The 17,622-nt window shown below is 43.4% G+C and overlaps 1 protein-coding gene across 9 annotated transcripts in view; it reads left to right on the top strand.

The window, feature by feature from the left end:
* cadps2 (Ca++-dependent secretion activator 2) overlaps positions 1–17,622 on the top strand; it is a 97,887-nt gene that overhangs the window by 8,767 nt on the left and 71,498 nt on the right. For all 9 annotated transcript variants that reach the window (XM_029153496.3, XM_029153507.3, XM_029153498.3 and 6 more), the window contains exon 2: positions 15,046–15,159. In XM_029153496.3, coding sequence (XP_029009329.1) covers positions 15,046–15,159 — 114 coding nt within the window. The remainder of the gene's footprint in view (positions 1–15,045; positions 15,160–17,622) is intronic.

Raw genomic sequence — 17,622 nt, 5'->3', positions numbered from 1 at the left:
GCTGGACGAGACTGTTCATTAAACGTTTAAGTTTTTTTTTTTTTCACCTGCCGTGGCTCTCACACACACACACACACACACACTGGCACTGGTATTAGTATTAGCACTTGTATTTGTCCTGATTTTTACTCCTCCTCATTTGTCTCGAGCTGCTGAAGACTTTTTGCTTTTTGCAGCGAACGGCCCGCGTTTCAGCCGTCTTTGATCCCTGCACCCTGTAAATAAAGTCATTGCTGTGAGGGATTATTTTACGTGCAGAGCCCCACATTTATCTGTGTGCATTCTAATGAAAGACGAGGTGGAGTCTGAATCACCCCGTTCAGAGTGGGGACTTTTCATTTTTAATGCGTATCGTATATTTAATACACTGGTGACACATTTCCTAATGATCATGATGACTTTGTGCCCACTCAACCCATTTAACTTAATCAGGTTAAATGTGGAGGTGAACAGACCTCATCAGATGCGGAATGGAACTGCTACTGCTGCTCACATTTTAATGTTCCGTCTTTCAGAACCGGGCAGAACCCTTGTGTACGGTCTGTGCTAAGCTGCATCCACTGTTCCCTGGCTTCAGCTCTGGACTGAACGTAGATCTTAAAAGACTCATCATTACTGAAGGGAGGATAAATGAGTGACACAGTTGGTGACATTCATGGAACTCAAATGAAGTGAATAGTGTACGAGCGCTTCACTTGTGTTTGAAAGAAAACAGTCTTGAGGATTTGACATGGCCGATTCTCCCCCACAGCGCCTCTGCTTTCAGCTGATAAACACACACACACACACACACACTAAATAACTTGAGGTAGCAGCGGCCCACATTGGCCTCGTTGACATCAAACACTGGAGACACTTCCAGATATACCCCCCGTTTGCAGTTCGTTGTTGTTTGGGCAGAGCGGCAGTGCAATTTAATGTCCTGGAAATAATTGACATTCTCATTAGGATGCAGAGCACCTGCCTGGTCTGGAGACTCATTAATGAGAAGACGTGACGGTACAGAACCGAGATGGAGCTCACCTAAAATACAGGTTGTGGGTTGTTTTTTTTTTTTTTTTTTAGTGACTGACACAAATTATTGTTGTGCTTTGCAGAGACACCGCGGTCCAGTCAAGTGTTAGCTGGGTGGTTGTAAGGTGTCTGGTAGCGTACACAAACAAATCAAGCTTTATTTGAATAGTCTCCAGAATCACACAGCTGATGAGGATAAAACCAGTCATGTTGTAACCGTAACTGATAATGATCACGTTGCTGAACACAACGCTGCTGTTTTCTGCGTGATGTGTGTTCAGCCCGCTTTCCTCTCACCTCCACCTAATTGTGACTGACCACAGCTGTCAAGGAACATTCCTCTTGATCTCACCCTGAGTTCACGCGGTGCCTCCTTCCAGTCAAACACTGTGAATGTCCTGTGTTCCCTCTGCATTTTTGTCAAGTGAAAACCAAAGACTGAGTGAGAGCAGGTCTGAACTACTACCTTTTTAACTTGCCTCCGGTCAACACTTTGGCTTCTAAGTTTGTTGTTCCTTCTGCTTGGATACAATATACTGCATGTAATTCGGTGCAGAAGCCCAAACATTCAAGTTTTTTTTTAATGCAGCTCATAGTCTTTGCACTTGTTAGTAAAATTCTTGTAAGCATAGAGCCCTGTCCTCACTCTACCCAATGATTTCTGCTTCAAAACAAATCGCCTGCTGAGGAAAACCCTGAACCCTCATCTGTTAACTTATTGTGTCTTAATCTTGACGGCGTCGGATTCTTGTTTTCCTTGTTTCGGGGCGACACCGTGATGCCACCTTCAATTCAACCCTCATCAGTTCGTTCCACTTTCAGAGAGAGGTTTTGATTTGTTGAAATTTTAATGATGCCTGAGCAGGAATTCTTTTGTCTGACACGTCTGTCCTTTGTGGGTGAGCAGACACTTCTCTCCATATTTGATCTTGGCGGTGGAAAGTCGCAGGAGCTGCAGCCTGTCATTATGTGGCACAAATGACAAATACATTAGTCGTATTTTTCTAGTCCCTGAAACGAGCCGTCGTGTCTGTTGAGGACTCCTTTCAGCGCTGCACTCACCCAAGCTGCTCCCTCTGATCACCTCTCAGAATCCACTCATCCTTTTTGTTTGCTGTGGCACTCTTTCTTTTCTGCTTTTGATGGCAGCAGTCTCATTACCTCACATTTTATTTTAATCAATGTCTGCTTTTGAGTTAGAGTTCAGAAATCAGACTATTTCACCAGCAGGGGCAGAAAAGGTTGTAGTGCTCTCAGTCTGTTATTGAGTTAAATCATGTTTACTGAACAGCACTTCTCTCAATGCTTTGGTTCCATACAGTGCAGTTACAGTGTCTTAAAACAGACCATTATAATTCATAGCTGAGTGAGAGGTGTTTGGGGTCCTGTTCTGTCCATGCAATTAAGCTATTGCAAGCATTCATTCTGTTTCTAAGACGTAAACTGTCAAATCCTACCTTTTATATGAAGGATGCACTGACTTATACCAACATCGAGTCTATAAATTAATGCCACCCTCAGTTTTTAAAATAAAACCGAGCGCAGTCATTGAATGAGTTAATGTATTACACATTTAGCAGCATGAAAGATGAGCGTGTTGGCTCTCTGATGCTGATACTGGGAACATAAAAGCAGCTAAATTGAATGTAAGCGCCTGGAGCTGTGCAGTGACTTTGTGAAGCTTCAGCTCGGCGTTCGTGACGCTGTGGCGGTTTATGGATGCCAGCACATGTCCTCGGCCCCACGTCAGGCCTTGGCAGGGCACACTGGAAGGTATTTTGCTGGCACCGAAGTCATTTGTATCAGATCACTTTACCACGGCTGCAGCTCTCTGATGCTCTAATCTAATAAAAGTCTTTAACGTCTCCTCCGCAGCAATGATCAATTGATTCAAACGGCCTCAGCGGACGAGCCAGGCCAGTGCTCCGCTTCTATATTTATCCCTCCGCTCATGGAGTCACAGCCATCATCTCCCCAGTCTACTCTCTTCAATCTCATCTTCCCCGTTTTATTTCTTACTGTCCCTCCCGTTTTCACATCCTCCCCTCTCCTCCCTCTGCTCTCGTCGCCCGCTGTGACCCAGTGGAGGGTTTTTCTGCCTCATTGGCTCGATCCACCGACAGTCATTAGAAAGGAGATGTTTTTGACAGAATCCAACGCTCATGTAAATGTTTTCTTGTATTTCTGCAGTGCCAGGTTTTACTGCTTTACTTTACAGCTGAAGTAAAACAGCCTGTTTGCTCTCTCATCCACCCGGGGTAACAGTTACAAGACCGTTTAGCAGCTACTAGTCTGGTTGTACCGTGACTTGGTAGAAAACTGTGTTAAAGACACAAAATTTCACGAAACCCCTGGAAGAATTCTTGTGTCTGGGTTCCCTCTGGAATTTGTGCCTCTGAGGCTGATCAAGTGAAGGAACAAGCTGTGTTCTAGCAGTGGATGCTGTTGTTCTACATAAGAACACAGAGAATATTGGGCCTGGGAGCAGGCCACGGGGCATTTGCCAGCTACAGTAACAGTAAGCGAACAGGAATGTGAGGAAATGGCTGCGAAAGCAGAGATCACAGCACCGCCTTCTTCCTCTGATAGCACAAGACGGATCCCGGAGCCGAGTCATAAATCACAACCCGGTGTAAAGATGTTGGCATTGTCACCTCGGTCCATCCAAGCTGGCTGGATGTTCACCAGCTGCCATTGTTTATCCAGAAACTGAAAACGCACACAAAGTAGAGGCACAGTTGAGTGTTTTGGGTGTCAAAAAAAGTACAGATATTATGGCGGCAGCTCACATTTTAACATCAGGATATTGCAGGTTATGAAAGAAAACCAGCGAACACGGGGCAACTGGACAGGAAAGGCTCAGAATGGCAGGGTCAGGGCTGGTTGGGCTGAGTTGAGTTGTGGAACTTCCTGCTGAGGTGGCATATCTGGTACAAACGTGTGTGTGATTGATGGAGAATAAATCCTGGTTCTGGGATCCTTCCCTGATTTTACTATACTTCCTTAGTTTTCTGCAGGTATAGTGTTCATAACTGTAGTAGGACAGGTCCACATATCAGCCTCAGACAACAGGCTGTCAGTGCAATACAGAACACTCTTGTTATTGGAAGTGAAACTTGTTATTGTGTGTTTGTGTATGATAGTGACTCAGCTTCTTACCTGGACAGTTAGATCTCTGCAAAATGACATGGACCGACGGCGTGACTGACGTGGTCTGCTTGTGTGAGGCCAGACTGTCTGGTGGTTCCTGACAGGAAGGCAGCTGAGGATTGATTCCCCACACCTCAACTCTCTTTAAGCCGCAGTGATATCTTTCCCTGCATCTGAAGGAAATGAGGCGCGGAGATATAAATCTTTAAAAGACAAGTGGGAATGATGAATTACCCAAAGAGGGGAAAGCAGGTGATGGTACAGATGGAAAAGATTGAAACAGGAGGCCTCGTCTGACTGGAACAGTAAATTCTTTCTTTAATATTCACATCAGCGATGCAGTGATTTAATGCTTTTCCGTTCTCTTTCTGACTGAACATGACTGTGCACAAAGCTGCCACCATTACCCTCACAGTAAAGTGCCAGTTTGTTCTGGAGGACCACACCATCGGTGCTGTTGTCTGAAGTTTAGTGGAGCAGGAGATTAATGCTTGTAGTCCAGCTGTCCACATACCTGTGGCCACACACCGTTATCTCATCCATCCATGTGCCTGTGAGCCTGCAGGGTTAAAACTGTCTCGCCCTCAGATGTAAGATCGCTAAACCAGACTCTGTTGGGTTAAACCAACACATCTCAACACTATTATTATCAATTATCTATAACTTTGGTAAATCAGAAAATGTTCTAAATATGATCTGTTTAAAGGACACTTACTTTTACTTGGTTTCAGATTATGCAATAATAATAATAATAATAAGGACATTATATATATTATTTATTATTATTATTTATTATTATGTCTGCGAGGGTCCATATGGATGTGTGTGTCTCTGTAAACCACCCACAACTAAAAGGGTGAAATTAGCATAGACTGTGCTGCGGTTGCTTTAAAATCGCTAGTGCGGCAGTATATTATGTACCTGGAGGAAACACTGGGGACAGTAACCGAACACAAACAGTATGTGAATGATTCAACACACCGCAGCTAATGTAAACACGACGCAAAGGAGTTTACACAGCTTTTAGTGTCAGTGATTTTATTTCCCTAAAACATAGTTTGGTGGGTTTTGGTTGGACATTCTACTGTGTCTAGTTCCTCGTCAGTGGAAAAGACTGAGGGAGAGAGTTACTGTATAAGCAGCAAACTTCCATCTGTCGCGCTCTCTGAATGTCTTTAAATGTCACAGTGTTCCAGTGTCTCATTCTGTCCTTTTTAGAATTCATCCTGAATGTCGGCACAACCCTGGAAACTCAGAACGGCCGCATGTCTCCATTCAGAAATACCTCAAAGTATGAATTTGAGAAACCGATGGAATCTCCAGCTTAGCTCGAGTCTTCAGGTTGGTGTTGACCCACATCTGAAGCGAATCCTAAACTCACAAACCTGTTTGTGTTGTAGCACAGCTGCATTTGGGGCGTCTGCACAGGGCTCAAGACTGAGATGATGAGGTGGACGCCATGAATTGTAGAAAATCCGATTCAGACCGGAGCAAACGTCCGTTGGGAGTTTTTCTTTGTCTGATTCAACACATGAAACCTTTGTAGGCGTTTGAACCTGTGACCTTGCGCTTGCGGTATGAAACGGAGGTGCTCTTCTAAGAAGCAGGTCTGCTGCTGCAAAGCAATCAACACATTTGTCCCACAGCAACGGGAAGTGTGTAAAGTTGTTGGGGTAAAAAACTGACAGTGATAAATGAAGCAGCATCAGTCATGATGTTCTTTGTCTTCCTTTGTTTCTAGTTACAGAGGAATACCAACAAATGATAAAGAGCAGATTATTGACTTGTGTGCATGGTGATAATGGATAGATGGAAGTGCAAGCTTGGTCTCTTTGTCCTTCCAGCTGCTCATTAGCTGAACACAGGTTACCCAGGTTAAACCGCAGTGGGCGGAGCAGCTGGAAGATTGTGGCTGTTTGGGTGCAGGTGTAGCTGCTTCTGTAGCTCCTTTGCACCAGCTGCTCTTTTACCCCTGTATATCTTAATGCTGGCTGAAAGCTGTTGCAGCTGCGTTCAGGAGCAGGTTAGTGTGGAAGGCGCCTGCAGTGAGGTCCTGTGGGGCAGTGAGGAGATGCAGCGTGTGTGGGGGGTTCGTGAGCGCACACACTGTAACTGTGAAGGACATACATTTCTCCTCATGTCACAAACTATTTCGGTCTGAAGCGAACGTCTCTGAGAGGAAGAAAACAATCAGTCAGTTTGTGGGACCAGTGTGAAGGCTCAGTGGGCTCTGTGTGTTTGGGTGTGGCGCCTGGAGGTTGTCTGGAGCCGGAGCGGGTTCCACTGTGGCGGTGGCCAGTGTGAAAACTTGCTGCCTAGCACTACTGCCTGTAATTATAACAGAGCTCCGACCGACAGTGCTGTGGTCAGAAAATGAATCCTGGGTCTCTGTACGGTCACTTACACTTTATTAAAACATCCTAATCTGTTCCAGGGGGTCCAATAAAGGAGCAGGAAGCTGCTCCCCAACGCCTAAATTATACAAATGAAAAATACATGCAGTAAACTGACAGTAACAGCGAGTGAAACTCTTGTGTAAATGAACCCCTTCACTGTTTTAATCATACCCTCGAACTTGTCCTGACTCATGGGTTGAAATTGATAATTTAACTCTTATCTGACCGTTATTCACTAACTTCTGAATTTACCATAATCGACTTTACAGCAGTTGGAGGGAAAATTCCACTATAGCAGATGTTTATCTGAAGAAGCTGTTGATAGATTTAAGATGATTACATCATTTTTGCTTCATTCCCATGCAGCTACAAAGGAGAGCAGTCGTGTTAATCCTACTCATGAACAGGAAGTTTGTCTTGATGATGCTGCAGCTTCACTGTTGCCCTCTGAAGCAGGAGGAGGTGAATCCGAGGATGTTGGCTCCATTGTCGAACTCAGCAATCCGCAGCCTAAGGTACAGGAGCCTGTCAATAGAAAGGAAGTGGCGTTCCAATAAATGACGTGTCTCCTGCTTAGCATGGAGAGCCCGTTTGATTGAAGTCCAGCCATAATTACTGTAGCCCGGTGCCTCTGATATCCAGGCAAGTTGAATTAGACATGCACGTCTGTCTCTAATCACTTTGTGGAAAAGTCCAAGTGGACGTTTGCACCGCGGGTAATGAAATGTCGCCAAGCCTTTGAATGTGTTGTATCATAATGGAGCACACAAGGTCACGGTGACCTTTGACCCACCGCAGTCTAGTCAGTTGGTAGTGTTGACATCCAGTTAGTGACATTTGACCACAGGACGTTGTCCTCACCGTTCTTTTATTTGGAAAAGCTTTCCTCATCCTGCGCACACACCTTCTACAAGGGAAGGTCTGACTCAGGGCGCATATACCAGATTAATGTATCCTGTACAGTATGTTCCCAGATGTTAGTCCCTCACTCAGGTCATCCCTTTATTTTAAGGTCTTCCAAAGCTTCTTGCATATATATATATTTCTTTCTTTGAAGTCCTGCCTGTAGTTGGCCTTCATGGCACCACAGGAGAAGACCATGTTCTCTCTTCTCTCCTTTCTGAGTCAGGACTGCAAACCAGCTGTGACTTTACTTACAGAAAGTTATCTTTTGAAATACAGTACTCTGCATATTCAGGCTTGTATAGATGTCTAGTTGCATTTCGAGATAGATTTGTATTATGTGCCTGATGTAAGGTCTCCACACCGGACCCACTAAGGAATAAAGGGTGATATACTGATCACTGACATCAAGGAAACAAATGATTACGCATGCTACTTTATAGCTGCAGAATCTTTAAATAAGACATGAACCAAATTAGATTTTTCACCTGACCAGTGCTGCCTAGCGTTTTTATGAGGCCCTGCGGTTGTTGTTGGTTTGTCAGCTCATTTCTTTTACCCGACTTCAGTCCTGAGCTCAACTGATGTTCATCTCGGAAAGCAAACAGTGTTTTCTGTATTTTCAGTTTGTCTGTTTATGGATTGATGCAACCTGGAATATCCCCCGTAACTTGTTTTAATGAGTTGAACTCCAGAGCAACGTTTGAATTCCCTCTCTATTTAGTGCTAAGGATGCTCTATTGGATGTGATATTCCTACACAGTCCTGGTGGAAATGGTGTAGTAGTCAATAGTTGAAGTCCTGCCTTGGTTATGGGTAGCAGGCAGAGAACAGCTGACCCTGTAATTAAGTGCAAATCAGACAAGATGGCAGGTGTGTCCTTCGAACGGTGGCAGCCACAGTAATACAGGCTGAAATAATTACCTCTATGTATCCAGGCACTGGCCCATTCTGTGTGTGTGCGTTCCCGGTCAGAGGCTGTATTTACAGACTCAATTTGCCCCCCCCACCCCCTGTCTATTAATCTGAGACGTCTGACAGATATGTCTTGCCATAGCTCGTTTTGTGTTTTCTCACCAGAGCTGCATCCTGACAGCTAAAAGTGCTACAGGGAACAAAGAAGGCGTCATTTTTCCTGTGGAAGGCGACACACACACACACACACACACACACACACACGCACACACGCGCACACGCGCGCACACACACGGTGTCTGATCTCCCATCATCCATCTATGGATTTTGGAACACGCCCAGGAAACTGGGCTGTCAGACGCTCCCTGCGTGGCCGACATGGCCTACAGCTGACCATCAGCTTGGTGTGTCTTGGCCGTTACACTGAGATATTTATAGCTGCTTTGCTGTCTTGCACGTCTTTAGAGCTTGGAACTATGGCAGCGGACGGTATAAATATGAGCGTTGGTATATTTATGGCGTGATTCCCACAGTAATTATTTCTAGCAAAGTTTATGGTAGAGGAATGGTTTCTTGAAAATGAAATCAATCAGCAGAAATCAAACTTTCTAACAGGATTGTGGACCTTCCAGTTAGTTCTGTCACTTATTTTTGGTCTGATGTGTTTTGTCAGCTTGACAGGTTTTAATTTATCTTTTGTCCAGGACTATTTCATGATGACTGACAGTTTGACATCTGTTAAATTACATCTAGTGAGATGGCATCACTGTGTATCATTACCTTGCCTAGCAGCTGTTCAGCCTTGTTTTTGCTTTATCTTGTTCCTGTGTGGACTGATTCATTAACCTATCAAGCCAGTTTATTATTGGAGTGTTTACAGAGGGGTGGCGGCGGCATGTTATTTAGTGTGAATGTACTTTTCTTCATGTTTGCAGTACCTTTTAGATTATCCACCATTTGTGCATCTGTATATTCTAGTCTATTAAACAAAGACCTTATAATAGATAAAAACTCAGCTATTCTGGCTTGATGGTAAATTTCTAAAATTTTAAAGGTTAAATCTTTTCCTTGTAAATGTAAAAATGTATTTGTGTAGTGTCATTCAGCCTTCAAGAATGTGCCCTAGAACTTGGTGGTGAAGCCATTTTCCTGTAGGCATCTAACGGCTACTGTATAGTGGATCTACATGAAATCTAACTAAAAGCCTTCTACAGCCTCTGTAAGCTCCAGTAGGAGGTTCTATAAGCCCTTTAGGTGGTTGAAGGTGTACTTCCCCATAGCACCATTAGAATTTTAAACCTAAACCTTACCTAAATCATCAGTACATAAAAACACTGGGGACAAATGTGTAGCTGTATTTAAGACTCACTTAAAAATCGTTGCTGCATAATACGCAGAAGATAAAAGTTCATTTTGTAGCATTTATTGATTCACACCGACTTTATGACTCACATCACCCTGAAAACCCAGTAAAAGCGTGTTTTAGGTGCCCTATTACACCTATTTTGTGATTTCCCTGAAAAATATATTTTGACTAAATGCTAAATGTTCTACAGTTCCTGTAGCTAAATGCTACAGGAACTGTTTTCAGATCCATTGAAAACCACTTACTGTTAAGTGAATAGTAATTCATGTATAATTTAATTTCAGTACTACTGTAGCTGCAGTGCAAAGATTTCCCCCTTTTAAAAGTTTTGGGGCTAGGCCCACCAGTTTAATCAATCAGAAGACCAATTAGTTCTGGCTGTAAATCTTTTCATTGTACAGTTTAAAAGCTGAAGGCTGTGCCAGACGAAGCGTAGCGGAGCAGGCAGGAGGGCAGCTGGTTGGTGTGGATCAATAACTGCTAACTTGATTCCCAGGAGTTGCATAATGGAGCTTTAACCAGGGAGATTAATGGGCTACAGGGATGAAAATATGAATCTTCAGTCAGCTCTTCAAGCGAGGAGGCTATTTTATGCTGTTTTCTACAGGAAGGCTTCCCTCGGTGGTACAGAGAAGTGAAAGGGCAAAACCAATTAATTCTCTAATCGCTGAAATTTGCTTTGAGAGCTAATGTTCTCAAGTTTTCGAGATGTTGACCTGCTGACCCCTGAGTGCTTCCACTAGGCAGGAATGGTTTCGAGGAAGAGGCGCATACTAAATGACCTCCCAGAGGAGAAAATGACATCCACCTGGATGTTATCTGTCATTGAACAGCTTCTGGTCCGCACACTGTATAAACCCTTTACTGGGCACAGGCCACAGACGAGCAGGCATGAACAGAGATTCAAGTGAAACCGGACAGGAGGCTTCTCACGCTGCACATCATGCTTCTTCTTTGGTTGTCGACGCTCATTTTATGAGACTAATATATTTGTATGAGAGAAGGCAGTAACTGGTGCAGTCATGAAATCAGATGGCACGAAAAGAGGCTTCAGTATTCTGCCTAAAATAAAATGTTGCTAGGAAGTAATCACATTATAAAGTAGTCTGACGATAAAGGTGGATGAGACTCAAAATTGAATTGAATTATTAATTATTTATATAGTGCCAAATCACAACATAGTTATCTCTAGGCACTTTACAAGGCAAGGTTTAAGACACAATTAAATCCAACAAATCCCATATACATAAAGTCTTTAATTGGAATTAATTACAATTTGACAACAATAGTGGAGAAACTCCCTCTCTAACGAGGAAGAAACCTCCGGCAGAACCAGGCTGGATGTGGGCGGCCATCTGCCTAAACCGGTTGGGGTGAGGGGGGGCGCAACAACAGGATGGTTGGACCGGGGACTGGACACAGGCAGGATGGCTGGAGCTGCAGCCGCCCGTCACAGACACAAAGAGTCTGGTGAAACCTGTAGGTAAAGACAGAGAGCGAGGGACAAGCACATCTACTGGAGAGAAAGAGCTCTGAGAACGAAGCATTCTGCAGCATAAGGACGTCCTTCGAGTAAGCAGTTACAATAGTCCCGCCTAGTGGTAACAAATGCTTCTGATTTTAGCTATGTTTCTAAGATGAAAGTAGGCAGTTCTGGAGATGATGTAAAGAGAGGTCATGGTCAAAGATGACACCAAGGTTCCTCACAGTAGAATCTAAAGCTAATGTTATGTCATCCAGGGTGGCTATCTGACTCAATAGTGTCTCTGTTTGATTTTTAGGCTATAAGAACCTCAAGTTTGAAAAAAAGTCATTAAATCCTGGATATACCAAATCGTTCGCTATAAACGCTATGAAATTTATAGAATGCCTCCTAATAATATGACCTATAGGAGACCTGTATAGACTGAACAGAACTGAACCAAGCACAGAACCCTGCGGTACTCCATACTGTAGCTAATCCTTGTGCATGGAGGATTTGTCATTAACATGAACAAACTGGAATCTGTTCAAATAGGATTTAAACCATCCCAGTGCTGTTCCTTTTAATTCTAATGCTACTGTATGTTCTAAACTCTGTATTAGAATGTTATGATCAATTGTATCGAACGCAGCACTAAGATCTAACCAAGGACAGAAACTAGACCATTGTCTAAAGCTAAAAAGATCATAAGTGACTGAGTGACTAGAGAGCTGTTTCTCTGCCATGATATTTTCTAGGACTTGTTAAACCTTAAGTTAACTAAAGTTGATGGATATACACAGTGATTTCTGTCATTTGGAGGAAGATTCTGATGAATGTTTTAAAGTGATGATTTTATTAGTAAAGTAGTTCATAAAGTCTTTGCTGCTGAGATTTAAGGAGATAGTAGACTCAACATGGCTATGACTCTTAGTCAGCCTGGCTACAGTGCTGAAAAGAAACCTGGGGTTGTTTTTGTTTTCCTCAATTAAGGAGGAATAATATGTTTTTCTAGCAGCATGAAGTGCTTTTTTAAATATATTATTAGACCATATTATGCAGTTTACATTTATTTTGTTGGAACGCCACTGCCTTTCTAGTCGTCGGGTCCTCTGCTTTTGGCTGCGGATCTGAGTTATACCATGGAGCTAACCTCCTCTGATTCACTGTCTTCTTCAGAGGGACCACTGTGTCTAACATTTTACATACAGAAGCTGCAGCATCATGCAGACAGTCAACCTGTTCATAAGGATTAAGGTGCCTGTTCACCTCTGTGTAGCTGCAAGACGATGAGGCAAAAGATGATGGAATCATCTGCTTAAATCTGGCAACAGCGTCGTCAGATAAACATCTGCCATAATAAGATTTATGTGCAGCTGCTATGTTTAGGTCTAGGAGTAATTAATAAGCCCGAGTTATAAATTGCTGCTACTCCTCCACCTTGACCTGTACTTCTAGAAACAGAGTTGATGTGACTCATTTAAACTAAAATATTCAGCCTGCTGCAGCCAGGTTTCAGTGAGACAGAACAGATCTATGTGACAGAAGTCATTTATTAACAAGGAACTGACGTTTAATAAACCACACTTTACTAACTTATTGTTACTTTGTTCTGTAAGGGGAATCGTTTTGATGTTAAGTTCTGGTAAGTCTCGCCTCTTTGATTTGTTTGTGACTTAGTTTAGGTGGTCGGGCAGCAGACATTAGATTCTCTCTGCGACTCTGCGTCCTGGGCTCCACTCTGAGTTGTCACTGTGTGCGGAGACTAAGCAACATGGCCATGTTACTAGAGAGCAGAGAGGCTTCGTCCATACGGGGGATGGACGCTGTCTCTTCTAATCAGCCCAGGTTTTCCCCAAAACCTGCTCCAATTAGCCACAAAGCCCACATCGTTTGCAGATTAAACGTATATCTAATATAAACTGCCCATTTATTAAAAAAAAAAAAAAGCATCTGATTTGCTGACCTTGATGTGTTTTAGTTTGCAGCCAAACCTTCAGCGCTGCATGGAAACAGGAAACCTTGAGTCACTGTTGCAGATTCAGATTAGGGATTAACTGCACACAGACCTAAACATCTGCATGTTCTGACGATTTCATCAGACCCACAAATCGGGAGGCTGATGATTTAATATCACTATGTTGACTTCAGGCAGACGAGTGTAGCTGCTCCAACATGCAACGCGTTATCACCTACCGGTAATTAGATTGCCCTGGTTTAATACGAGCCTACTGTAATAAAGCACTTTATTAAATCAGCTCTACTGATCTCATTCCATGAAACCTTGTACACAGCATCAGCCAGGACCTGCGTCTCTGTGTTATACTGATGCCACATTTCCCTGCAGCGGTTTCCTCCCAAGTGAATTTCTTAATCTCTGAACTGTGCTGAACCTTTTCAACCTGCTTGAAATGGGGGTCAAGTAATTTTGAAGTTGAACGGTCGTCACCTGCTGCTAAATTCGTGCTCCGGCTCGTCTGTGGTTAATGGCATGCCACGGACTCTCCTTTCAGTCACAGAAAAGGCGGAAGAGCCCACACAAAAAGCTGTCAGCGGGAGATAAGTCGCCGCTGGAAATTAGGACTGTGACTTCTCTAAAGCGCTTGTTGCAGGCAGCGTCGCAACAAGTGGAAGAATAATGGTTTAATTTTCCCCGGACGCCGCCGTCCTCCTGATGCTTCATACATATGCAGCGTATAAGCATCAGCAGCAGCTTCTGGTGATTATAGTGCTCATGAAAAGTTAAAATTCTCATACAACACAATATGTCAACTGCGGTTCAGTGGGCAGAAATTACACGGGCCGGTGACATTTATGGGAATTGTTCTTTTTCCTCTGGCCTGCTGCTCTGCTGTGATGTGAGCTCCTGTTGCTATTGTGGAGGCAGATATATTTCACCAAGCTCGACATTTGAATATTCATCATTTATGGTGAATAGATGAAGAAACGAATGGGAAAACGTGTCAGATTCTGGTGCCAGCCGTCTGCTGGCCGAAGAGACGCCATCGTCATCATAGTGGTTCATCTCGTTTGCCTGTTTTCACCGACATGTGAAGCAGCAGATCGTCTGCTGGAGCAGCTGGAGAAAGATGAATTGTGTTTTACAGTAAATGGCAAATGAGTCTTCAAGATAGAAAACTCTGCCACGGAGACTTTATTGATTTTTCAGATTGGTTTGGGCTGGCGGCTGCTGAGGCGCGTGTTGCTACTTCTTTAGCTTCACAGCAAGCTCTCGTGCTAAATCGGCAGCGACCACCGACTGAATGTGCAGATTAATGGGCAGGTTTGTTTGGGGGTAATTCCCTGCACCCACAGTGACTAAACCAGGACTCGATGGTGGGTTTCATTTCACCCTCTCTGAAAGGCCTCTGTCATTGCACATCTTCCTTTAGTGTTGATCACAGCAGCAGATGTCGGATCGAGTCTTTTTTCACCATGACACTTATCAAGGGTGGGATATGTGATGTAGCAAGTGAACAGTCTGTTCTCAAGTTGCTCTTGGTCGTGTTGCCTGTGAAGTAAAATTGCGTTTGTGGTTAATGAGCTCTTTTTATAGCTTCACTGAGACATTTGTGCCATTTTTGGAAATCTATTTCATAAGACAAGACATTTGTCTGATAATGAGACTTTTCTCTTCTAACGATGTCAAACCTGTTGTATTACACCAAAGGCTCTAATCTTCTACTTTTGTTTTCTCTCTCATTCATCCTAGTTCTTCTGCTCTTCCTCTCCATCTGCCTGTAATTGATTATTCCATCCTGCGCCAACATCTTGCCTCTAATTTCTTCTCTCTCACTTTTCTCCTGCTCCTCTAACTTTGCTTTTCTTTTTTATCTCAGGTGAACAAGCAGCAGCTGCAGGCAGTGAAGGAGCGTTTCCTGGCCTTCCTTAACGGGGAAACGCAGATTGTGGCAGATGAAGCTTTCTGCAATGCAGTGAGGAGCTACTATGAGGTGAGATTATGTCCCTGCTCCCATATCGTTTTCTTCTAAAATCCAAACATTTATATTTAAGTTGTAGAGACATTCGTGTCTCTTCTTAAGGGTCCACTGCTATTGTTGTTTGGGGTGAGGTGTTCAGTGAAACTACTACTCTCGGAACATATTAGTGATCACTGCAGATATTACTAAGACTTTGTTGCCTCCTCCACGTTGGACTTGTGTAAATTATATGGATTACGGCATTTGTGTCTACTACATTTTAAGGTATTCTCTGTTCAGGTCCAAAAAAGCAAAGTGGATGGGAAATCTTAGTCATTTCATAAAGTAAACTGCTACATGTGACTTGTGAGTCAGATGGTGGCACAAGAAAATACACATCAGAACCAGTGACCTCAGCTCTGGTTTCCTGTGTCTTCCCATGGCTTTAAAGTCTGTCTTCAGTTCTGGTCTGTGTGTCGTTCACTATGCCTCTGATGACAGAGTGGCTTTTGAGCTTTTGTGGCACAAAGTAATTAAATTTTATCAGAATCAGATTGGGACAGATTAGAAAATCGATCCCATTGCTCTCTCTTTGTGCAGGAGCCACCAATCTCACGCTCTGAAGTAAAGCTTTTTCATTTACCTCACTTCACCTGTGCTTCTCGTGACCCCGCAGCATCACATCCATCCACCCTGTTATTCTGTTAACACCCTGCTTAGATTACTTGACTCAAAAGCTTCATTGCTGTTGTCTGAATTCTGCCACAAACCCTCTCTCGGTGACTTCTTCTTTTACTCTTCACTGTTGAAGGTTGAATTTCTCAGTCTGTTCCATTTTTATGCCCTGTCACTTCTCCAGCCCCATCCTTCCGTCTCTCCCCCTCCTCCTCTGCTAAAGTACCCATCATCTGGCGTGAGATGGAGATCTTATTAGCCTCTTGCTGCTTGTTTCCTTAATTGCCAGCAGTTGTGAGAAGAGGAAATCTCTGTGAAACTCTCAATCTCGATAGCGTTTGTTTTGTTGCAGAGGAGCTGACGGGCTGAATGTTTAAAGTGAGACTGTTGTCCTCCTCTGTGGACGACTTCATCCTCGTTAGACCACACACAGAACCTCAGCGCTGTATTTCAGGCGCTGAATGATGGTTTTCACACCACAATGTTTTCTTGAAGCCAGAGCATCGGTTGCAGTGCAATGACTCTCAGGCTTTTGTGCTACTGTTTGTTTATCTCGTGAAGTCATGGTGCATATTTCTCATGAGCTAAAGCGCTGTCACAGCAACAGCATAACCGTATTTATTGTCACCTCCTTTCTCTGCTCCTGAGGCTGTTTGATAACATGACGATTGTGTCAACTGTGACAGTTCTGTGATGTTTCTTATTCTGTTTGTGTCAAAGAAAGAATTATACATGCATTACTGTAAGCTGTGTGATCTTTCTTCCTACTCCAGTTTGATTCAGGCCCTGATTTCAGCGCTACCGTGCACTAAAGTAAAAGGTCAAGTCCAGGTAAAAGGCAGCCATCGAGTTAATAGAACGTCTGTCCCTGTTCTAACTTTCCTCGCAGAAATCTAGGTGATCTAACAACAAGCAGTGTCAGACCACTAGAACATTATCATAGTTCTATTAGTTTAATAACGGAACATGTGGAATGGCACCAACAGTGGTTAATTGACATCACATGGACATGGTCTTTGGTTTCAGAGCCTCCTTAAATAACAGGTAATTATTCAATAATGCTAATTTAATCTTGCACCAGATATTTTATAAGCAGCCAGTAGGCGTTAGTGAACCACAGCATGAGCTTCCTACACCCTCCTGTTTGAGTAATGCTTGCCTTTAAGAAGCTTCACTGATCTATGGTTCGATTATTGAATAATTGGGTAGGTCAATGATGGGACCGGCAGCAGTTTGGACGAGCATCTGCCTCCACCCGCTGCTTGAGATGAAGATCCGATAAGGAACCGCTCCACTCCTGCTGCCCTTGTTACATTGGAGCTTGTTACGGCTCCACTGCTATTTTTCTAATTAGCATCTTTTCCATAAATCAGATTGGCGGCATCACAGCGTGATGAGGCTGCTGAAATCTGACTTTTGATAATCTTTCATTCCATGTCAGCAGAGCGTCCTTCGCTGCGTGTGATGTTGAGCTAATCGGTTTCTTTACCCTGTCGCTGTGATAGGGAGCAGTTCTTTACTAACGGAGGCCTCAGTGACTCTTTGTAATGCCATTGAGGATGTTTTTATGAAAAACAAAGGGTGGATACAATGGATCCCAAAATGTTCAGACAAGTGACAAATAACGTGTCACATCAGGTCTTTGTTATATTATTTTTATCTCTTACTGCCTACAGTCGATCATTAAAAGGGCCTTTTAGCAGTAGTGTCAGAACGGATGTAAATGTGTAGGTTTTGTAGAATTTCCATCTGGTGCCAGCCCAGATTTTGTGTCTTGTATGATTACGAGCTCTCCTGGACTCTGTCCACGTAGATTTGATG

This window comes from Betta splendens, chromosome 6 (assembly GCF_900634795.4).
Source record: "Betta splendens chromosome 6, fBetSpl5.4, whole genome shotgun sequence".
NCBI lineage: Eukaryota > Metazoa > Chordata > Actinopteri > Anabantiformes > Osphronemidae > Betta > Betta splendens.
Note: the sequence above shows the minus strand (reverse complement) of the source record. Positions and strands in the feature narration are given on the sequence as shown.